The sequence below is a fragment of the Oryctolagus cuniculus genome, chromosome 7, assembly GCF_964237555.1.
Source record: "Oryctolagus cuniculus chromosome 7, mOryCun1.1, whole genome shotgun sequence".
In the NCBI taxonomy this organism is placed as follows: Eukaryota; Metazoa; Chordata; class Mammalia; order Lagomorpha; family Leporidae; genus Oryctolagus; species Oryctolagus cuniculus.
In genome coordinates, this window is record NC_091438.1 from 156,013,520 (window position 1) to 156,036,666 (window position 23,147).

Sequence of the window (23,147 nt, forward strand, 5' to 3'; positions counted from 1 at the left end):
ACTGGCTGAGAATCCCCAAGCGCGTGGTGACAAACAGGCGGACCCGCTTCCGGTCCCAGCCCCAGGCTGGTTTTTCACGGGCTGCGGGCACCTTCATCCGCCTGCTCCCAGGCCACCACGCACCGTCCACAGCCGCTCTGTCACTGCCTCCCCTTGACCTGCCCCGGCCACGTCACCCTCCCCAGCATGGCTCCTGCCCCCAGGATTCCAACAGGACTGTGTGCGCGGGGACGTCCTCCCTGCTGCGAGCCCTCACCGGCCCCTCCCACCCCCGCTGCCCCCCGTGGCCACCCCCTCGCGCTGTCTTCTGCTTTCCCCACCCACTTCTACAGCTTCCCCGCCTCCCGCTCCTTTCCTCATCCTACACGCGACACTGAACGCCGCAGTGGCCTAGGGTGTGGCCCGGCCCCTCCTCTTGCTGTCACCGCACACTCCCCTGACCCAGACGCAGCGCCCAGGCCCGCTGCTGCCCCCTTTCCCACCAGCTCCACCTGGCCGGGCCACGTGCATCTCAAACCACATATGCCAGCACCTGGCCGACGCGTACTCATCCACAGGCAACATTTACGTAACTCACGTCAGTGAGTGGGCCGTGGCCGTGGCCGTGGTCGCCCAGCTCTACCTCCAGGGCCTCCCACTTTGGGAACAACGCCATTGGCTACTGAGCTACTGATGCCAGAAGCCCAGAGCCACTCCGACACCTCTTTTCCCCTAATCGCTGCGTTAAACCAGTGCCCTGGGTTGGTTTGTCCTCAAAACTCCCCCGACTCTGTGTACTTCTCTCCCCGCTGCCCCACCCTGGCCCCAGCCCCTCATTTCTTGCCTGGGTTACCCAATAGCCTTCCTCTTTCCACGCAGTCCACCCATTGTCCATGTTGCAGCCAGAGAGAGAAAAAGAGACAAAGAGGGATCACCCTTCTTGGTTCACTCCCCAGATGCTCCCACAGCCACGGCTGGGCCGGGCTGAAGTCGGGATCCCAGAACTCCATGCGGGTCTCCCAAGTGGGTGGCAGGGGCCCAAGCACTTGAACATCACCTGCTGCCTCCCAGGGTGTGCATTAGCAGGAAGCCGGATCAGGAGCAGAGGCGGGACTCGAACCCAGGCCCTCTGGTAAGGGAGTGTCCTCACTGCTGGGCTAAACCTCCCCCGCCCCCCGAGAGAGGTATTTTGGAGATGGCCATCCTAACAGTGAACGCCTGAAGACCTCTTACGAAGCCCAGCGGGAGCCTCGCCTGCGTCGTGGCACAGCATCCCAGCCAGCCTGGAGACCCCCGACCTCAGATGCGCCAGCAGCCCCTGACCCCAGCGCTCCACGTGGGCGCTGCCCTTTCTCCTTCATCTCGTGAGTTTTGCTCAGTCCTTCTGTGTCTGCTCTCAACGTGAGGGCAGCGAGGGTTGCCCTGGCCGGTGCACGAGCCCGGCACGTCGCCCTGCCCAGGGCACAGGCATCCTCACTCTGGAACACGAGTCACCTGTGCAGCCTGCGACACCGAGGGACGGGCAATCTCTAAGACCCCCCCCCCAGGACCGAGGGCCACCTGTCTGCAGCCTTGGCCAGCCTGCACCCTGGGGCTGAGTGTCTGGGGGAAGCGTGTCCCCAGAGCAGGACTCGCCCCTGACGCTGCCTTGGGAGTCCTCTCCGTGCCTCCCCGCTCCCCGCTCCCCTGGGGCTCACCTGCCCGGCAGGGGCTCCACGGTCGCGGTGGTCCAGAGCCGCGTTTTCCTCCGAGGCGGAACGTATCCGTGACCCCGCTGAGCCCCTGACTCAGCCCAGAGCTAAGCGTGAGGTGGACGTTGTGTGAGCGCCTGGGAACTGCTTCCACTGGTGTGTGGCCTGCGTATCACGGTGGCAGAACGGGTCGGCCTGGCTCCCGGGCGCACGGGCGGCGGCTCTGCCGTCCATGGCGCGGCTCCGGCATCGGGCGCTGCGGAGCGCCTGCTGGCTCACGGGACGGAAGCTCCGTGAGGCTGCCGTGTCCTGTGCGGCTTTCCTCTGACTTTGCTTACGCTGGCTTCCCACCGCCACTCCAGACGCAGAAAGTGCGAAGCTGCCCGCAGGCTCCTGAGGACTCGGCAGACCTTTTTTTTTTTTTTGACAGGCAGAGTTAGAGAGAGAGAGAGAGAAAGGTCTTCCTTCCGTTGGTTCACCCCCCAAATGCCGCCATGGCTGGCGCTGCGCCGATCTGAAGCCAGGAGCCAGGTGCTTCCTCCTGGTCTCCCATGGGGTGCAGGGCCCTGCACTCCCGGGCCACACTCAGCACGAGGACGATCACCGGGACTGAATTCCTGCAGCCCGTGGACGTCCACATCTCTCTGTTTCTCTTCCCATGCTTCAAAGAGAACATATATTTGTTTCATAGCTTCATGGAATATTTGTAAAATCTGATCAAGACCTTGCACAAAGAGGAAACCCTATGGGAGTGGATCAAGATGTTTCTTGAGGGGCCAGTGCTATGGCATAGGAGGTAAAGCCACCGCCTGCAGTGCCAGCATCCCCCATGGGCACCAGTTCGAGTCCTGGCTGCTCCACTTCCAATCCAGCTCTCTGCTATGGCCTAGGAAGGCAGCTGAAGATGGCCCAAGTGCTTGGGCCCCTGCACCCACGTGGGAGACCCAGAGGAAGCTCCTGGCTCCCGGCTTTGGATCAGCCCAGTTTTGGCCACTGCAGTCATTCGGGGAGTGAACCAGCAGATGGAAGACCTCTCTATCTCTCTCTCTCCCTTTCTTTATCTATAACTCTGCCTCTCAAACAAATAAATATATGAAATTTGTATACTTCAAATAAAATTTTAAAATAGAATTAAAGACCACATAGAGAGCAATGAAAGAACGCAGATAACGAAAAAACACTTAATACTACAATCTTGAGAGAAGCCAGATGCAGTCAAAAGAAAATTTATGCCCTTGACGTGCCATCACCGGGGGTGGTGTACCGGCACAGCGGGCGAAGGCGCCGCCTGAGATGCCTGCACCTCGCACGGGAGGGCCAGCGGGAGGCCTGGCTGCTCTGCTCCTGCTCCAGCTTCCTGCTAATGCGCCTGGGAAAGCAGCGCGTGGTGGCCGAGTACTTGTGCCCTGTCACCCACATGGGAGACATGGATGGAGATCCAGGTTCCTGGCTCAGCCCTGGCTGTCGTGGCCACCTGGAGAGTAAATCAGCAGATGGAAGACTTAATCTGTCTCTGTTTCTCTCTGTCTCTGTCACTCTGCTTTTCAAATAAGTAATCTTTAAAAGAAAATTGCTACCATTATTCAAGAAGAAAGGTGAAACAGATACAAGGAAGCAGCTAAGTGCAGGTGGCACCCTGGATCTGTGGGTTCTGTACCTATGGACTCGACCAACCACAGATGAAACATGGGAAGGAATTGTCTGTGCTGAACACGCATACACGTGTCATTGTCATTGATCCCTAAAGCAGTACAACTACTGACACAGCTCTTACACTGCAGTAGGTGCCACGGATGCGAAGTCTGTGGGCGGAAGTGTGTGGGTTCCCTGCAAACCCTGCACCCTGTCACGCATGGGACTTGGGCATCTGTGGACTCTGGTGTCCCCGGCGAGTCCGGGAACCAACCCCCCATGGATGTCGAGGGACCACTGTACTTACAAAAACAAAAACAAGAAACTGCCACAGAACAGTACCTCAATCAAGAGAACCAGGTAGAGAGAATGTAGGATTACAGATGTAATCAACAGACGGATAAAAACAAAATAAAACAAACCCATTTCAAAGTGGTTCTTTGAAAAGCACAATCACCTCCCCAGAACGTCAGCTCTGACAAACAGCAAGACGCGAGCAGGATTCGGAATGAGAAGGGAGACATGCCCACCGTCGAGGGAAGAGTGCAGCTGCATGGGAACCGATTCAAACGCCCAAGAGAACTGAAGGCTTTCAGAAAACCAAATGTACCGAAACTGACCTATGAAGAAATGGAAAACGTGAGTATTCCCTAGCCCAGACAGCGGGACGATGATTAAAGGCAAACCATGGAGAAAGCTCCAGAACCTCAGAGCTTGCAGCCTGCCGTCCTCTAAGCCAGGTTGCAGGACGGGCTCCTGCAGGACACAGAGCAGGCCACTCCAGGAAGACGGAGTCAGTTTAATTCTAAAATCTGATGCGGATGCTACAGAGAAAACCACAGACCCCTTTCATTTTAAAGATGCAGAGACTCAAAATCTCAGCAAAAGGACGGAGGAACCGTATCAAAAGAATGAACATACTATGTGCAAATGGCTTTTCTTCCAGGGATTATGGGTAATTCGGTATCTGGAAAGCTATCGATGTGACACATAAAAAACAAAGGAAAGGGGCCGGTGCTGTGGCTCACTTGGTTAATCCTCCACTTGCGGCACTGGCATCCCATATGGGCGCCGGATTCTGTCCCGGTTGCCCCTCTTCCAGGCCAGCTCTCTGCTGTGGCCCGGGAGTGCAGTGGAGGATGGCCCAAGTGCTTGGGCCCTGCACCCGCATGGGAGACCAGGAGAAGCGCCTGGCTCCTGGCTTTGGATCAGCGCAGCGCTGGCCATAGTGGCCATTTGGGGAGTGAACCAATGGAAGGGAGACCTTTCTCTCTGTTTCTCCCTCTCACTGTCTATAACTCTGTCAAATAAAAAAAAAAAAAAAAAACCAATGCAGGTATCACGTTAGAAGCTGAAATGCAGTGGCCATTACTAATAGAAGTCCAAGTACCAACATGCGTGATGGGCACATTTACCGCCGGGGAGGTGCAAAACAAGCAACAGCCGGCCATTGCTTTGCACCTGTCACAGCCCTTCCCACCCCAGTGGTACCCTGGGAAGGTGACCTCAAACACGCGAATGACTGGCTCCTGGAATCCACAGGATCTCCCACAATGCATGCGGCTGTGCACGAGCACAGAACCCGAGAAGATTCATCACGGCGCTGCTCTGGGGGACAGCGTGCAAATGCACTGACAGCCACGTGAATGCTCTCCAGTACAGAACAGCTGGAAACGCTACAGAGCACTGGCACCGTACTTTAAAAATATATTTTTAGGCACCGGTGCGGCATAGTGGGACTCTTCTGTGGCACCAGCATCCCATAGGGGTACCGGTTCGAGTCCCGGCTGCTCCACTTCCGATCAAGCTCTCTGCTATGGCCTAGGAGAGCAGAAGATGGCCCAAGTGCTTGGGCCCTGCACCCCATGGGAGACCAGGATAAGCACCTGGCTCCTGGCTTCAGATCAGCGTGGTGCGCTGGCCGCGGCGGCCATTGGAGGGTGAACCAACAGCAAAGGAAGACCTTTCTCTCTGTCTCTCTCACTGTCCACTCTGCCTGTCAAAAAAGAAAAAAAAAAAGAAATGCAATTCGTGATAGTGTCCTGAAGGTGACGGTGAGAAGAGCAGCTCACAGCGCCGTGCGATTGCACTTCCGGGAAGCCAAACACCGGGAAGTGAGGACTCTGCGTGGGCCTGTGTCTGCACAGCGCTGCACAGCCAGGGTGCGTCTGGGCAATGCGTGAGGTTACTGAGCTTCAGGTGGAGTGGATGGGGTGAGCAGAGGGGACGGATAAGTGCCCGGTGGCGGCGGGGGTGAGCAAGCAGCAAGAAGGGAAAAATAATCCCACAACTGCCCTCACTGGACTGAACAGAGAGGTCAAAGTGCATTTTTGGTTTGCATCCGTATAAAAATGCAAGAGCTAATTTTAAAAAGTTTCGGCCGGTGCCGCGGCTCACTAGGCTAATCCTCTGCCTTGTGGCGCTGGCACACCGGGTTCTAGTCCCAGTCAGGGAGCCGGATTCTGTTCCGGTTGCCCCTCTTCCAGGCCAGCTCTCTGCTGTGGCCCAGGAAGGTAGTGGAGGATGGCCCAAGTGCTTGGGCCCTGCACCTGCATGGGAGACCAGAAGCACCTGGCTCCCGGCTTCAGATCAGCACAGTGCACCGGCCGCAGCACGCCAGCCGCGGCGGCCATTGGAGGGTGAACCAACGGCAAAGAAAGACCTTTCTCTCTGTCTCTCTCTCTCTCACTGTCCACTCTGCCTGTCAAAAAAATAAATAAATAAATAAAAGTTTCGGCAGGATTATTCTGCAGCGAGTCCCTTTCTTCTTTCTTTGTTCTTTACGACAGCTTTAATCATTCCCTGGCCAGAGAGTGACTCAGCAGTTACCTGCAGGACCCTGGCAGGGGCAAGTAAGTGACCGTCACCCCACTGGCTGCAGTAAGTGCCCTTTGGGCTGAATCAAGACTTCCACAGACAATGACTGCTCGGAGCTCCGCTTCAGACAAGGCTCCGGGGCTTCTAAGACGCCTGTTCTCAGGGTCCTGCGATGCACGGTGGCCTGTGAGCAGCAAACACCAAGTTCGCCAGGCCGTGCTGGGAATTACATTTTCGGTCTACGGAGCTGGCCTTCCCTTTCCTAGTGGACGCGCAGCCTGAAGCTCCCGCAGCACGCTCGTGCCCATGAGCCCCTGGAATGGAGGAGCTGCGCTCGCTGGGGAGTTCCCCGCACCCCCTAGCTGACATTCTGTTCTGGCTGGCTCTTGTTGAAGTCAAGTGGGCGGCGGTAGGTGAGGTGCTGGAATAGGCGAGGGGGACCATCTCTGGACGCAGTCCAGGTTGTTGCCTGTACTGCACCAAACACAAGCAGCTAAATGTGGCTGGGACAAACTGAATGAGCCTGCCGGGTCTCACTTGAAGTTCATGGCCATCTGCCTCCAGTGGGCCCTTAATGCAGCCTGGCAAACATAACCATGCTTCTCTGTTCACGCTCCCAGTAACCTAGGTAACCATCTCCAAATCGCGACTACCTCCTGTCCCAAACCCACGTCCGGCTAATCTTGCTGGAAAGAGACCCAGTGAGCAGCCCGTGGCACCCTCTGTCACCTGTGGCACCCTCCTTCACGTGGACCCCTCCCTTGCCAGCTCCCCACCCTCTCTCACCTGTGGCACCCTCCCTCATGTGGACCCCTCCCTCAGGTGGACCCCTCCCTCGCCCGTGGCACCCTCCCTCAGGTGGACCCCTCCCTTACGTGGACCCCTCCCTCACCCATGGCACCCTCCCTCGCGTGGACCCCTCCCTCGCCAGCTGCCCACCATCTCTCACCTGTGGCACCCTCCCTCACATGGACCCCTCTCTCACCTGTGGCACCCTCCCTCACATGGACCCCTCTCTCACCCATGGCACCCTCTTTCATGTGGACCCCTCCCTTGCCCATGGCACCCTCATGTGGACCTCTACCTCACCTGTAGCACCTTCTCTCACGTGGACCCCTCTTCTCACCTGTGGCACCCTCCCTCAGGTGGACCCCTCCCTCGCCCATGGCACCCTCCCTCAGGTGGACCCCTCCCTTGCCCGTGGCACCCTCACGTGGACCCCTCTTCTCACCCGTGGCACCCTCCCTCACATGGACCCCTCTTCTCACCTGTGGCACCCTCCCTCAGGTGGACCCCTCCCTCGCCCATGGCACCCTCCCTCAGGTGGACCCCTCCCTTGCCCGTGGCACCCTCACGTGGACCCCTCTTCTCACCCGTGGCACCCTCCCTCACATGGACCCCTCTTCTCACCCGTGGCACCCTCCCTCACGTGGACCCCTCCCTCGCCAGCTCCCCACCCTCCCTCCGCTATTGGCCCCATTCCCTGTGGAAGTGCAGCCATCTCTCTCCTCCCACGTAGGGCTGGAGCCCCAGGGAGCTGTCACTATCCACGCTCTTCCATCTCTCCCTGGGATCCGCGTCACCCGGCTTTCACCCCGCACCCCGCCCCATGATCCAGCAGGGGCTCCCGGGACGGCTTCCTCCCGCCCGGCTCAGCAGCAGCTTCTGGGGCTCACCGCGGGAACCTCTGCCCCGGGGTCGCCCCGACTCACTCCTCTGTTTCCTCCTCCTCCGAGCGCCACCCTGAGGGGTCTGGGCCACATCAGCACCACCCCGGAGGCAGTACCGCAGCCAGGTGGGCTCCGGGCCGGGGCGGGGGCTCCAGGGGCCTCTGCTGCTTGTACCCCACTTCCCTGGCAAGCACGGAGGCTGCACTTTATGGTGGACGTCGCACTGTGTGTGGTATTCCTCACTGGCGATGGTTCTAGAATTCAAGGAACGTCAAGAAACCAGAACACAGCGAGTCTGGGAGGTCAATAACACGTTTTATTCCACAGGAAGAGAAACGACGACTCTGGTGTGACGCCCAGACTGAGGCCTCCACACACGCGCGACTGCGACAATCACTCGTCACTGTTTCCAGAATCCTCCCACGCAGGACTGCGGTACTCGAGGCACAGGTGATTCTCAGAACACGGAGGTGGGCACCCACCAAGCAGCGAGCCAGAGGCTGCTTGCCTGTCCTCGGCTGCGCGTGGCCCGGCCCGGCGTGTGGGACGCCGCTCTTGGCGGCCTTCCCAGGGCAAGGGGGAGGCCGCGGTCCGGGCCGGCCGACTGGGCGGGGCCGGGGCCCTGGGATGGCTTTTGACGTCTCCTTACCCACATGCCCCTTACTCCACTCACTTCACTGTCACGAAAACTGCTAGAGATCATCCTAACACAGCCTCAGACAGCACTGGCTAAACACCAACATGGCATTCTGGGAGCCAGGGGCAGGGCCTGCTCCTCCCAGAGATTTGGGTTTTGTCCTGGGGAACCAGGAAGCTGCGTCCCAAGGCCCTGACACCTCACCCCGCCCGGCAGGAGGCAGCCTCCCAACACCGCCCGCCCCACCCCATTTGGTCTCTGGATCCCATTTTAACATCTGCCTCTTTTAAGACGCAAATGTCAAAGGGAGTGGTTGTGCAATCTTGGGAGCCGGGCAACTATTTAAAGAGCTGATTAAAATTAGAAGAGGCCAGGAAGAGGGCATCTGAGCTCGGGTCCTCCTGAACCACCAGCCCCTGGCAGCCCTCAGCCAGCTTCCTGCGCTCAGAGGCCCGGAGCAGACTTCCGGAGGAACACTAAACTCCTTAATCCGATAAAGAGATTTCAAGTGACCTGCCAGGAAGTGACAGAGAGTCGCTGGCCTACACAGGAGACCCTTCTTTAGATCACACAGATCAGGCAGGGGGTTATTGATGGCAAAAACCACAACCAAACTGTGGAGTGCAGGGACGGAGGCTGGCGAGGTACAGTGGGGAGAGAGAACCCGTGGCCTTTCTGCTTGGATCCTGTGTGAGCGAGCCCCCGCAGGATCATGACTGCCACTCAGTGCAAAGCCAATACCCAACCCCGACCCACCGGCCCTGCCAAAGCCAGGCTTCGCTTCTGCAATCCACGAACTTGGCGCCCAAACCTTGGCGGTCAGGAGCACTGATCCTTCCCAATACTACAGCGCTCACGCCTCACGCCGACGCTCCGGGCCCTCCGCTCGGAACGCCAGCGAACACACAGAGCGGGGAGTGGGGCACGGGCAGAGGGCAGCCTCACTCGTGTCCTGGAGGATCTGGGTCACGGGTCAGAAACACCAACGCCTTCGGCACATCCACCGAGTCATCTCAGAGCTCAGCTCCACGTGGTGAGATTGTAGAAAGTGATTATTTTATTAAAATAAAAACTTTAAAATCACAAGGTGACTCATTCATTGCAGAGTAACCCCCTCCCCCATTTATTTCTCACAGAAAAGGGAAAACACCAAAAACAAGACCCAGGGAGGAGGCGGGGCATTCAGACCAGGCTGGAATTTAAACCACAGACAAGGGCCGCTTTTGCCAAAAGCCAGTTCCATGAATAGCTCACAGACCGGCCGTTAATACTCCTATTTCATTCCCTTTTCTGAAACTCTCTCCTTCCCTGCTCTGTCCTGGTGCTGCCACCCCTGGGTCCCCCGGCCGTGGAGCTGCGCAGCCCGCCTGCGGCTGGTGCAGGGAACCAGACCAGGACTCGCTCCTCGCTTGCGGGGCCCAGGAAGTCGGCATTCGTGTTGGAATCAATTTTGTACAGCAATCCATGGGATTTTTTCTTCTAAAACAACAGAGCTTACCGATGTTTCCAACCCCTGGTAACAACCTGCCAAAGACAGACAATGCCACTCTGTGTGTGCTGGGCAGCGAGAGCAGGCAGCCCCCGAGCCACGCTCCTGCCCCGCGAGGGCCAGCTCTGCCTCCGAGGCTCCCGCCCGGGCGTCCAGAGCTGCACAGGCGGCGGGTTCAGCGCCTCGGTTTCACCGCGACTCGCTTCCCACGGTTCCTCTAGTTTGCAAACCCAGGGCATAGGGCTCTCCACCTTCTGCGAATGCCTTTCTACAGAGAGTACCCTGAATTACATGAGTGAGATTAGTGCAACGGAAGAGCCAATAGAACTTAGAGACTTTACACACGTCATGGGCCCTGTTCAGAGGCGCTCCTACCTATTTACAAACACGCAGTTGTACATATATACATGTTAACAAAATACAGGGCCGTCTAAAAATCAGACTCATCTCAGCACTTCTTTTTTATGTTATTCAACCCATATGTTTTTTTTTTTTTTTAAATCACTTCCCTGTAGTCTAGCGTAACTCCCGCTGCACAGATGAACACGGCTTTCACACGCACGTTCTCCCACGGGGCTTCCTTTCCCTCCGTCTTCGCTGTCTCCCCCAAACCTTCGCTGCTGCCTCTGATCGGAGCCCGGAGTGTGGCCTCTGCTCTCCCTCTGGCCGGGTTCGCGGCGGCGGCACGGCTCCCCGGCAGCGGGGTTCTCAGGCGTCCAGCTCCAGCTGCTCTTGGTTTTCGCTGAGTCTCAGCATGAGCTGCTGTTCGTAGTACAGGCTCTTTGCATAGTTTATCTCCTGTGACAGCTTGACGGCGAGGACCTCAGATTTCACGTGGACCTGAAGAGGAGCCCAGAGTGAGTGTCCCCGTGGGGAAGCGCAGCCAGGCAGAGGTGCCAGGCAGCAGCTCCTGACCTGGGCGCCCATCAGAACAACACGGCATTCTTCTAAGAAATACAGACTCCCAGGGCCTGCTCTTGGCCAATTCTGGTTTAAGACTCTGGAATTGGTATTTGGAAAGTACTCCCCAGGTGACTGTGCCGACCCCAGGCCACCACTGCTGAGAGCCCGGATCTGCCGACCAAGGACGGACAGTGAGCACACAGCACTGCCGCTGGATTGCAGTCGGAGTCTGGGGACGGTCAGAGGAGGAAGACAGGGCAACGAGCAGACGGCTGCGGGCTTTCTTCCCGAGCAGTGGGCAGAGGAGGAGCCGGGCAAGGCTCCCCACCACGAAGAGGGGCTTGTAGCAAGCTCACACGGAGACGCAACAGCCGGACGCTGGGCCGGGGACCCCAGGGAGCCTGTGCACACCAACCCGAATCGGAGAGTGTGCCCAGCAGAGAGGAGCAGACAGACTCCCACCTGCTATTTCTCCGTGCAGAAGGACCAGAGAAAGCGCAGGCACACTAGGGAGAAGGGTCGGGACTAGCACCTGGGCGTCACCAGACACCAAGTCAGACTGCTCTTGGGAGGGGCGGCTTCCTCACGCCTGCTCCTGCTGCTCCAGCCGCCCCTCGGAGCAGAGGCAGCGCTGCATGGGGTCTGTGGTCTAGTCGGACCACCTGGCTGGGAGTCCCAGCTCCGGGGTCAGCTGTGTAGACCTGAGTGAGTCAACTCGCCCTCGCCTTTTTACTCCTTGCCAGTCCAGTGGGTTCTGAGGTGGAACAGCAATGCCCCCGAGATGCTCGGGGACAGCCTGGCACAGAGCAGGCCCTCTGCAAGTGCCCGTTACTCAGGCGCGTTCTCATCTCCAAGTCCTGCCAGCCAAGTCCCTCCTGCCTCTGGACACTTACTGAGCATGCCAGACACTGCTTCTTTGTGCAAAACAGAAAGTTGCGGAAAGAACCAGAGAAGCCGGGGCACGCTCTGACATCTTAGGTTCAACACCTGGAACCAGAGCCCCATTTTAGGAAGGAAGAGCCGCTGTGTCCTTAGCTGCTGCCGATAGCTGGCCAGAGTAAGCACGGCTGGTGCACTGTAGCCGTGGGCGGCCGAGGCACAGCGGTGAGGAACCTGCCCAGGGGCACTCGCGGCACAGACGGAAGGCAGTGCCAGCCTGGGGGAACCCCGCCTAAAGCTCCTGCTGGGAGCGGCGCAGGGCAGAGGGCGGCAGAGCCCCCCCCGCCCCCCGAGCCCTGTGCGCCCGCCTCAGGGTGCTGGCTGGGGACTCACCATCGGCTTCTGGTGGGACGGGCCGGGGATGGACACACCACTACTTGTGTTCACTGCTTTCTTGGTCACCTGCACGTACACCTTCCCGTGCTCTTTGGAGACAAGGCAGTGGTAGAGATCGCCGTACTTGACTTCCAGGAAGATGGCCTCTCTGTCTACGTAGTCTCCGCTCTTCAGGAAGTACACTGCTTTGGAAGAGATGAGCACGCAGTAGCTGTCGGTGTTCTCCACGGCTATGAAGCTGCGAAGGGAGGGAGAAGAGCATGGACGCTGAGTGTCTCTCCCCGCGGCAGGGGGCTGCATATTCCTTGGAACGGGGCCAGCAGGAAATGGGATGGAGGCCTGCGTGGGCTGCGGGGTCCAAAGGTCTGAGCTTGAACCCAGGACCCTGCACTTACTACACCTTGGGCAGGTGTCCTAGCCCCTCCGTGCCTCAGCTTCCTCATGCGTAAGTCAGGAGGAAGAGTGACCCCCCGCCTGAGGGGGCTGCTGGGAGCCCACGTGCACCGCACCCAGCCCCTCCGTCCAGGCGCTAAGTCGGTATCAACTAGTGATGACCCCACACAGCAATGGGAACCACTTCATGTTATGAATTACATTCGTGGGCTGTGTTTCTGGTGAGCCTTTCGGACAGCTTAAGCCTTAGAGAAAACCCTAATGGTGCTTTATGGGACAAAACAGAAAGAAAGCATAATGCCTTCGAATGTTAGACTCAAGCAGCCAACGAGGAAGTTCACTGCGCAGCGTGGCGGGGTGACACCAAGCGGCGTAGGAGACACGCCCAGTGGGAAGTGGAATTAACACAGCTTTCCCAACACGCGAGCTCGGGGGACATTTGTACCCATGGGCCCACTTCCTGCCTTGGCTCTGGAGAGAAGGCCCCGAGGCTGCTCAATGCGTCCAGTGACGGGGACTCACGGGGCCACTCCCTGTCCAGAGAGCCCGGGGACACTGTCGTCTTCATTCCCCAGCTTTTAGCCACCACTTCTCAGGGCTTTAGGGTCGCTTAGAGAAAACGGAATTCCCCTTCCATGGCGCTCACAGGCTTGGAGCAGAAACTTATGCGCGGCCACTGAATGAAGAGGAGTGACCGGGGGAAACCGCAGCGGCCGCTCCCCCACCCAGCCTGGCGGCCTCCCTGTGTCTTGTGACAGCCTTTCACAATGGGGCTGCGGTCTCGAGGGACAGTGAGAAAGAACGTGGATGACAGCCAGAATACTAAGAGCTGACCAGAGACTGGCTGCCAAGCTCCAGCTTCCACACTGCACTTGCGCGGGGCCGTGGCTCCACCTGCAACTGTTCCAGGACCTGGGTCTAGGACAGCTTTGCTCCCGCGTCTGTGCTGCAAAATCCTTCAAGGGGAGACAGAATGAAGCCCGGCGTGCAGGCAAAGGCCTGCCTGCGGGTGGCCAGGCTGAGCACGCGCTGGGCATCTGCTCCCCTCTGCATGGGCAGAGCCTCTGCCCAGAACCGCACCTTGCTCTCCCCAGCCGCCCCCAGTTCCAGCTTCTCCTGGAAATTCCCCTAACCTTCCAGCCCCTCCCTGCGTGTGACTGCTTCCCTGTGCTGACCTCGCAGCACACGGCCCAACACTGCTTGTTCTTTATGTGTCTCCTGGATAAGTCTCCTGCTATGCCATAGGCCCTTCAGAGTAGGGTCCACATCTTATACCTGTGTCTCCCTGAACACTACCAAGGACCACCCTCAAAGGACTCAGCAAGTAGCTGCCTTGTTCCAGTTGCCATTTTAATCACAATTTCCCATGACAAACACTGGGGTTTACTGTTCTGTTCTAAGTAGTTGGCAAAGTCAAGAACGTCGGCTTGTAAAGGCTCAATGCCAAAATCAGAAATGCCCAGTGGCTTGCAGAGTTTGGGCCACCTGGCACAGGCTTTCTCACGGCCCACGCTGATGGCACCAGGGGGCAGCATTATCACTGAATCAGGTTGACAGCTGGGCTCTGGGTGGGCCTCGTGGGACAGTGGGGAAGCCACCATTGTGGACACCCACATCCCATCCTGGAGTGCTGGTTCCAGTCCCCAGCTGCTCTGCTGGCAATCCAGCTCCCTGATAATGCGCCTGGAAAGCCGTGGACGATGGCTCAAGTACCTGGGCCCCTGCTATCCACATGGGAGACCCAGAGTTTCTGGCTCCTGGCTTTGGCCCAGCCCAGCCCCAGCTGTTATGGGAATCTGGGGTGAACCAGGGGATGCAAGATCTCCGTCACTCTGCCTTTCAAGTAGATGAGAATAAGTAAATGGATAAATATGCTAAAAATAGGCTCCAGAGGAAGAAAGGAGGGTGCAGAGACAGAAGGACAGAAAGACGGGGGAAGCATCAGGATGCCAGCCACAACTTGCAGACTGGCCAGCTACGCTCCTGAACGTACGCACGCAAGGCAAGTGGCCTCTGCAGCTGCAATGGGTTCTCGGGAGGCTGCGAAACGGAGCACAGCAGCTGGGCGACAGCGGAGCGTGCGTGAAAAAGCCGGCCAAGATGAGGCGTTCTCCCCTCCGGTCTAGCCCTGGCCCCCACCCCAGCCCACCTGACCCTGCTGCAGCCTGTGGAAGGGGCCAGAGGAGCTGACTATGACGCACTGTCCACTCCGTGACACGCTGGCCGGCTTTAAAGCAGTCTTTCCCAGGTACCATCGGTGGCACGAGTCCTGCTGCAGGACAGGCACCTTCTGGAAGAAAAGTGGCCTTGAGCTGGGAGGCCCCTCTGCACGGCAGAGCCGTGGTGACGCAGGCACAGGCCAGGAAGGCGGCAGAGCCCCGCAGCCTGAGCGGCTGCGCCAAGTCAGCTGCCTTCACTGCGGCTCTGATGGAGAGGGCACTGCTTTGCAGCTTCCTGCACAAAGTCAGCGTGAAGATCAGCACTCACGGCTGGGAACCCCCGAAACAGAGGCGCCCGGCAGCGGCTCCGCAGGTCCTGCAGGTCTGGGCCCGGTCAGACTCAGGACCTGCTCCGGTGAGAGCGCGCGCTGGACGTGTGCCTGAAGCGCCCTCAAGTCTTTTCGGATCAAAGGCACAGAGCCAAGGGCATGAGCGTGAGGGGGAGACGGGGAGACGGGGAGGCCCCGGCCGGAGCCGAGCGAGGACCCAGGGCCTGGCCCAGCAGCAGCGCTCTCCCACTCCCTCCACCAAGTCTCATCAGCATCGCGATTATTGTTACCTTTTTGTTTTTTCAAAATATGTAAACCACAGCAAAGAAAAATTTGAACAGTTCCAGACTAGGCCCTGGTCAAATGGAGATCCATCTCCAGTTTTCCCATGAAAGAGGAGAACCGAACAGGTGGTGGGAGGAGCCTGCGCATGCACAGCGCCCTCAGCCCTCTGGGGGATCTCTGTCCTCTGTCCCTCAGGGCACAGCCCCCCCCCCCTCAGGGCACAGCCCCCGCCCCCCCCCCACCCCTCAGGGCACAGCCCCTGTCCCCCTGTCCCTCACCCCTCAGGGCACAGCCCCCGTCCCCCTGTCCCTCACCCCTCAGGGCACAGCCCGCGTCCCCCGCCCCATCCCCCTCAAGGGCACAGCCCCATCCCCCTGTCCCTCCCCCCTCAGGGCACAGCCCCATCCCCCTGTCCCTCCCCCTCAGGGCACAGCCCCTGTCCCTCCTGGCTGCCCGCAGAACCCTCCGCTCTGGGTTCCAGGTTAAGCAGAGAGCACCCTGACCTCAGCGTGGAGGCCCAGACTGTCCATTCTTTGTAACCCGAATGGCCCGGCCCACGTGAAGAGCGACTCCAGGAAACGTGGCGGGATGACACAGAGGGGACACCGTGCAGTCTGTCTTGGACCTTCTGTTGTGCTAACTCAGGCAGGGCAAGGAACGTACACAACGCCTGGTAGCAAGCTTTAGCACTCAAACATGAGGATGAGGACTGGGAACGCTGCCTAGGCTCCCTCATGTTAGGTTGCTGGGGCCCTTTCATTGATTCTACTAGAAAAATTTTTTGTACAGTCTTTAAACTGCCATGAAAAGTTTCAGTTTTAACTCTCCTCCTGGCTTTGGCGTCAGCACAACGTTTGTTCTGAGTAAAAGGAAGGCTGCACACCTGGTTAATACCCTGCTCCAAGATGACCGGCGCCAGGAACGGGGAGGCGGGCAGACTCCACAGCACGGAAGCGGGACCGCTAGCAGGAGCGCCGCCCACGAACCACAGCCAACGGTGTCCTCAGGGCACCGGCAGCTTTGCCCACAGCTGCGCTGGTTCTCTCACTCCACGCCGGTCATGCGGCAGGCCTGCCTTTGGACCAGCACGCTGGTGCCAGGCGGCTCTGCCTCTCACCTGCCAGGTGCCCTGACTGTCTAACAGGGCTCAGTGCTGCACTCCCAGGCTGCTGTGGGCCACAGCAGGGAAGCCAGCCTCCTGGACAGCGACTTTCTGCTGTTGGGAACGGGCCAGGCTAGCCCGATCCAGGCTAGCCCACCTGTCCTCTCTCAGTGGGGTAGAGAAAGGGGTGCCCCATCCACATGGCCACATGGGAAACAGCTTCAGGACAGATTCCTTGGAGACAGAATCTGCAAGTAACTCGTGCAGCCACACTACTCGGTTTCTTTCTTCTCTCCCATTATTTTATTTATTCTTTCTTTCTCAGCTCTGTATTTATACATCTTGCTCTGTTCCCTCCGCAGTTAATTCAGAATCAGAAACGTCTGCGTCATCTGGCTCCAAGAGCGTTTCCAAAAAAAGCCCCTCCCTGGCAGGCGCCCGCGCGGCCCTGTGCTGCGACAGGTGAGCTCCTGTGGACGTCCCTGTGCTGCGTCAGGTGTGAGCTCCTGTGGACGTCCCTGTGCTGCGTCAGGTGTGAGCTCTGGTGGACGTCCCTGTGCGTGTGCCCTGTGCTGCGTCAGGTGTGAGCTCCTGTGGACGTCCCTGTGCTGCGTCAGGTGTGAGCTCTGGTGGACGTCCCTGTGCGTGTGCCCTGTGCTGCGTCAGGTGTGAGCTCTGGTGGACGTCCCTGTGCGTGTGCCCTGTGCTGCGTCAGGTGTGAGCTCTGGTGGACGTCCCTGTGCGTGTGCCCTGTGCTGCGTCAGGTGTGAGCTCTGGTGGACGTTCCTGTGTGTGTGCCCTGTGCTGCGTCAGGTGTGAGCTCTGGTGGACGTCCCTGTGCTGCGTCAGGTGTGAGCTCTGGTGGACGTCCCTGTGCGTGTGCCCTGTGCTGCGTCAGGTGTGAGCTCTGGTGGACGTCCCTGTGCTGCGTCAGGTGTGAGCTCTGGTGGACGTCCCTGTGCGTGTGCCCTGTGCTGCGTCAGGTGTGAGCTCTGGTGGACGTCCCTGTGCGTGTGCCCTGTGCTGCGTCAGGTGTGAGCTCTGGTGGACGTCCCTGTGCGTGTGCCCTGTGCTGCGTCAGGTGTGAGCTCTGGTGGACGTCCCTGTGCTGCGTCAGGTGTGAGCTCTGGTGGACGTCCCTGTGCGTGTGCCCTGTGCTGCGTCAGGTGTGAGCTCTGGTGGACGTCCCTGTGCTGCATCAGGTGTGAGCTCTGGTGGACGTCCCTGTGCTGCGTCAGGTGTGAGCTCTGGTGGACGTCCCTGTGCTGCGTCAGGTGTGAGCTCTGGTGGACGTCCCTGTGCTGCATCAGGTGTGAGCTCTGGTGGACGTCCCTGTGCGTGTGCCCTGTGCTGCGTCAGGTGTGAGCTCTGGTGGACGTCCCTGTGCGTGTGCCCTGTGCTGTGTCAGGTGTGAGCTCTGGTGGACGTCCCTGTGCTGCGTCAGGTGTGAGCTCTGGTGGACGTCCCTGTGCGTGTGCCCTGTGCTGCGTCAGGTGTGAGCTCTGGTGGACGTCCCTGTGCTGCGTCAGGTGTGAGCTCTGGTGGACGTCCCTGTGCGTGTGCCCTGTGCTGCGTCAGGTGTGAGCTCTGGTGGACGTCCCTGTGCGTGTGCCCTGTGCTGCGTCAGGTGTGAGCTCTGGTGGACGTCCCTGTGCGTGTGCCCTGTGCTGCGTCAGGTGTGAGCTCTGGTGGACGTCCCTGTGCTGCGTCAGGTGTGAGCTCTGGTGGACGTCCCTGTGCGTGTGCCCTGTGCTGCGTCAGGTGTGAGCTCTGGTGGACGTCCCTGTGCTGCGTCAGGTGTGAGCTCTGGTGGACGTCCCTGTGCTGCGTCAGGTGTGAGCTCTGGTGGACGTCCCTGTGCTGCATCAGGTGTGAGCTCTGGTGGACGTCCCTGTGCGTGTGCCCTGTGCTGCGTCAGGTGTGAGCTCTGGTGGACGTCCCTGTGCGTGTGCCCTGTGCTGTGTCAGGTGTGAGCTCTGGTGGACGTCCCTGTGCTGCGTCAGGTGTGAGCTCTGGTGGACGTCCCTGTGCGTGTGCCCCAAGTACTGTGACTCGGGGCCTCCCAGCTGCTCTTCTTTCCTCGCCAGCTCCCTCCTCTGCTGCACACGACAGCAGCACACCCGATCCTTCTCAATTCCTCTCCTTACCGGACTCCGCATTCCATTACTGCAGATTCCGCGGACGCTGCCTCCTGAGCACCCCCACCCTGGCCTATCTCCGTCTCCACTGCCACCGCATCTCCACCTTTTCTGGACCACGCCAAGGGCCCCCTGCCTCTCCAGAGGGTTGGCTCTTTGTGGCCAGCAAGGTGACATTTTCACGTGCAGTGTGGGTGGGATCTCAGGGTGGTCTGCAGGCGTGGCGAGCTCCTAGCATGACTGCAAGGGCCAGGCCTTCCCAGTCAGCCAGAGGAAGCCTCCTCTCCTGCTCCACCACGTCTGCTCTTCCCTCTCAAACAGGAGCTGCCGCCCGCACGCCCCGCTTCGCCGGACAGGCCCCCAGCTCTTCTGCCCACGCCTCTGCCAGCACCGCGCTCGTCTCCCTCCTCTCCTCGGCACATTCCTTCTCCTCCCTCGAGGCCAGGGCCACTGTCCATAGCCTTCCCCAGCCCTCTGGGCATAAGCTGACGCTTCCCCACTGTGTCCCGTACCACTTTAGCATGCTTCCATCCCCACAGCAATCAGACGTTATGTGTATCTGCTAACACACAGTCCGCTTTCCCTGCAGAGCTGGCTCTCAGCAGGCCGGCGCTTGCACGGATTAGGGAGTCTGAGAATCGCCAGTGAAGTCACACTGTTAAGGCCAGTCAACGTGGCCAGCACACGCAACTCGGGACAAGGGGCACGTTTCACCCAGCAGTAAGCTCAAAGACCTCTCAGGGCTGGCGCTGTGGAGCAGTGGGTGAAGCCTCTGCCTGTGACACCTGCATTCCATGAGCCTGGGTTCGAGTCTTGGCTGCCCCACTTTTGATCCAGCTCCCTGCTGATGCACCTGGGAAGGCAGCAGGGGATGGCCCAAGTACTAGGGCCCCTTCTCCCACGTGGGAGACCCGGATGGAGCTCCAGGCTCCTGGCTCTGGCCTGGCCTAGCCCCCGCCGTTGCAGCCATTTGGGGGAGTGAACCAGTGGATGGCAGAGCTCTCTCCGTTGCTTTGTCTCCTTCTGTAACTCTGACTTTCCAATAAATAAATCTTTTTTAAAATTCTCTCAGAACTTTTGATTTAACTTATTGAAGATTTAGAAAGTCATTAACTTTTATCAGAGTAGTTGGGTAATCTGTCAAGTACAAGTTTTAATTCAGTAGCATATCAAAGAATATCCAATTCCCAATATAGATATTGATAGGTTATTTCATTTTTTTTAAAAAAGATTTGTTTATTTATTGTTTATTTTGAAAGGCAGAGTTGCAGAGAGAGGGAGAGACAGACGGCGAGGCCGTCCATCCACTGGTTCACTCCCCAAATGGCCGCAACGGCCAGAGCTGGGTTGATCCGAAGCCAGGAGCCAGGAGCTTCTTCTGGGCCTCCCACATGGGTGCCGGGGCCCAAGCAGTTGAGCCATCTTCTGCTGCTTTCCCAGGTGCTTTCCAGCAGGGAGCTGGATCAGAAGTGGAGCAGCTGGGACCTGAAACAGCACCCAAGTGGGATGCTGACACTGCAGGTGGTGGCTTTACCCGCTACACCACAGTGCAGGCTCGGTAGGTTATTTCTTTTAGAAAATGGAAGCTAATGAAATCGATGCCATGCCGCAAAGGGACTGCCTTGTTCTCTGAGACAGTACATGTTACAGGTTCATGCTATCAGAATCAGCGTCATAGCGGGTGCCTGGCATCACTCCTTCTCTTGACGCAGCTTCTCAGAAAGAACAGACGAGAGACAGTGTGCTCGCAGACGAGCAAGGAAGGAGACTCTTCTCTCGACTTCATTTTTCCTGAATTCTTTCAAATATGTTAACCATGCACACGAGTTCACTTCATTAAAAACAAAAAAAAAAGAAAGGATTTATTGGCCAGAGGGATTACAGGCTAATACTGTTTTGTTTTGATTTTTAATATTCTTCTGTATTTTAAACACTCTCTCATTACTGTTCCTTTCTTCATAGCTGGTAACAGGAAACCATGACCGAACTCCAGAAACCGGCCCTTGGCGCAGCCTGGGTCACAGTGAGGCTCGGGACTCCCGTGCTGGGAAGGACGGGGCCGCCCAGAGCTCCCAGCTGACACTCCCTTGGCTGAGAGGGAGTAGCAAAAGCAATGGAGGAAGTTTGTGGAAAACATTAAAATGAAGTCTCTGACCATAAATTAGGCATCAGTTGGAAAAAAATTAATTTTAATCACATAGAACTATTTTAACCTTAAGGACATCTTAACCCGGGATTCTGTTTCTAACCAAAATTCAGAGAAATGGGCAGCAATGGTAATTCTGCAACTCGCCAGAGAAATACTGGATGGATTTGAAACTGAGGCCTTTTCAGCTGGCCAGACCTTAAATTACATGTCAGTAACTATCTTTTTAATACTAATTATTTCAATAAAATGAGAAAATTAATGCAGCTGGATCTGTGAGAGAGGAGCGAAGTCGCCCGGGCACTGGGACGTGGTGGGGCTGCGCCTGCATCAGGAAGTCATTACACAACACTTCCCAGAAGTGAACCTGTGAGTCCGACTGGAAAGAAATGTGGAAGCATTTAGTTAGAACAGTAGAGCGAGGCATTCAAGACCCTTTTAAGGGGTTAACTCTGCAGGGAAATATGCAAATAATTAAGTCTCTGGACATGTTTTTGATTACAAATCCAGGATCAAAGTCAGAGGCATGATTTGGTGCTCGTGCGCTTCTCTTGAAAACCCTTCCCTGCGAAGCGATGACTGCGCCGTCCACATCACCAGGAGGACGCAGGCTGACAGCCGTCCACATCACCAGGAGGACGCAGGCTGACAGCTGCGGCACTCAGACACACCTGGGCCCTCACGCTTCCTCCTCCTGCAGCGACTGGCACGCAGGCGAGAGCTGGCCAACAATTTGGCTGGAGACACAGCTTCATCTTTAAAGTCCAAGTTCTCTCACACTGGGATCTTCCTGAGTCCACGTGAGTGCCGAGTGTCACGGCGTCTATGCACGGTTTGTGCCCACCCTCCCTCCCTCCCGGTCTTCAACGGCACAGCGCACCCAGAGGCTGCTCTATACACTATCTGGAAGGCAGCTATGCTGACCTATACCACCAAGGCAGCCTCCTCGGTCATCTGGTCCACCCTTCATTCTCCCGCAAGTGAACTCTGCAAGCGCCAGGGCAGGCTTCGGCTTGAGGGGAGGAGAGTCAGGGAAGAGAAGGCAGGGCACACGCTGATTCATAATCTGACCTAACCTCTGACCAGCCTCCACGCTCAGGACATTAACAGAAATCCTAAGTGCAGCTATCTGGCTGCATCTGTCACATGCCTCTGGGACATCAGGTGTGCTGTTCTAGGCGCTGAGGGTTCTTCCATGAATGGAAGCGATGAAAATCCAAGCCCACCTGGGGCTGCGGTTCCAATGGACTATGCATCATGTCCTGCTAGACCCAAGTTTCTGACTCAAAGAACAAAAGTTCCGTCAGTAAAGGGCTGTAATGGTCAGCTATGGTACCAAATGCCTACACCGGGAGGGAGGCAGGAATATAATACCCCACCCTACCCCCCGCTGCCGCCAACTGAAACTACATGGGAATCCGGGCGGCAGAGTGAGGACTAGAGTCGCTGTCGATGCGACAGCAGATCCGTGAGTGACAGGTACTGAGGACTGAACTGTGTTCTCCCCCAAATGTAGACATGGAAGCCTGACCCCATGTGATTCTCTGGAGTAAGGAAGTAATTATGGCTAAACCAGGTTGTAAGGTTGGGGCCCTGATCCGATAGGCTAGTGTCCTTACAAGAGACACCAGAGGCTTTTCTCCCTCTCCGCCATGAGGCCATGGTGGGAAGAGGGCCCTCGCCAAGAATACAATCAACTGGCATGCTGGGGCTTCCCAGGGCCCCAGCTGGGAAAACCTGAGTTCTGTTGTGTAAGCCCCCAGTCTATGGTATCTTCTCGTGGTAACCAGAGCAGACTAAGAGAGTGAATTTATCAAGAGACACTCCAATAATGTCACAGGGTGGGCGTGAGCTACACAATCAGTTCTAGCACAATGCCATCCTGTCCATTGGACAAAAAATGCATTCTGGGTTTGATTTTGAGCTCCCCATTCAAACATGGCTACAAAAGCAGGAGACGAGGTCTACCTAGCACTGTCGCTAACAACGACACTTCACACCAACCTGAAAACCCGCCCGCACCAGACACTCTTCCCCAACCAAACGACACGCAGCGCTCACAGCTGCCTCCCCTTCCTGGTGTGCTTTCCCTTAAAGGAGACAGTTACCCACACAGTAAGTTGAACCAGCATTCTGCTTCTCACCAGATATAACTCAACTGCTTCCTCTGGGCTGGTGGCTCTCATACCTATCCAGGTTACAGAGCACTTTATGTTATTAGGATCTCTGCAGAAAATCCTAAAATAGCGAAGGTCACTTCTATCAGATCCACCAGGTACAAGCTCCCCAACTGGAATCACAAGCATGACAAGACCCCAGGCATCCCAGGCTCCATATTTAAGGAACAAAACAATCTTAAGGAAATTACATTTCTAAAATGTCCGACTACTGGTCTTTTGTTATTTATCTGTTTTATTTTGTGGCACTCAGCAGCAAACAGTAGGACATTAAAGTTTAAGAGAATTTTAGAGGGAGAAGAAACTTTTTTTTTTTTTTTTTTTG

General features: G+C 57.4%; 2 protein-coding genes across 6 annotated transcripts in view; one reads left to right on the plus strand and one right to left on the minus strand.

The window, feature by feature from the left end:
- Positions 1-9,460: 9,460 nt before the first annotated feature.
- The window catches only part of VPS13D (vacuolar protein sorting 13 homolog D), a 276,670-nt gene continuing 262,983 nt past the window's right edge, over positions 9,461-23,147 (minus strand). For all 5 annotated transcript variants that reach the window (XM_008275374.4, XM_008275375.4, XM_008275373.4 and 2 more), the window contains 2 exons: positions 12,091-12,331; positions 9,461-10,755 (listed from right to left, as the gene is read on the minus strand). In XM_008275374.4, coding sequence (XP_008273596.3) covers positions 10,624-10,755; positions 12,091-12,331 — 373 coding nt within the window. In that variant the 3' untranslated portion in view covers positions 9,461-10,623. The remainder of the gene's footprint in view (positions 10,756-12,090; positions 12,332-23,147) is intronic.
- LOC103352510 (uncharacterized) lies at positions 16,430-20,789 on the plus strand. Its single transcript, XM_070079266.1, has 4 exons — positions 16,430-16,615; positions 16,724-16,823; positions 18,534-18,669; positions 20,462-20,789. The coding sequence occupies exons 1-4, from the start codon at positions 16,570-16,572 to the stop codon at positions 20,642-20,644; spliced, it is 465 nt and encodes a 154-aa protein (XP_069935367.1). The 5' UTR covers positions 16,430-16,569; the 3' UTR covers positions 20,645-20,789.

Coding starts and splice junctions, on each gene's coding strand:
- LOC103352510 (XM_070079266.1), top strand. CDS start 16,570: ATGGGAAACAGCTTCAGGACAGATTCCTTGGAGACAGAATCTGCAA. Junction 16,616..16,723: donor CTTGGAGACAGAATCTGCAA/GTAACTCGTGCA, acceptor TTCCCTCCGCAG/TTAATTCAGAATCAGAAACG. Junction 18,670..20,461: donor GGCTCTTTGTGGCCAGCAAG/GTGACATTTTCA, acceptor CTTTCTTCATAG/CTGGTAACAGGAAACCATGA.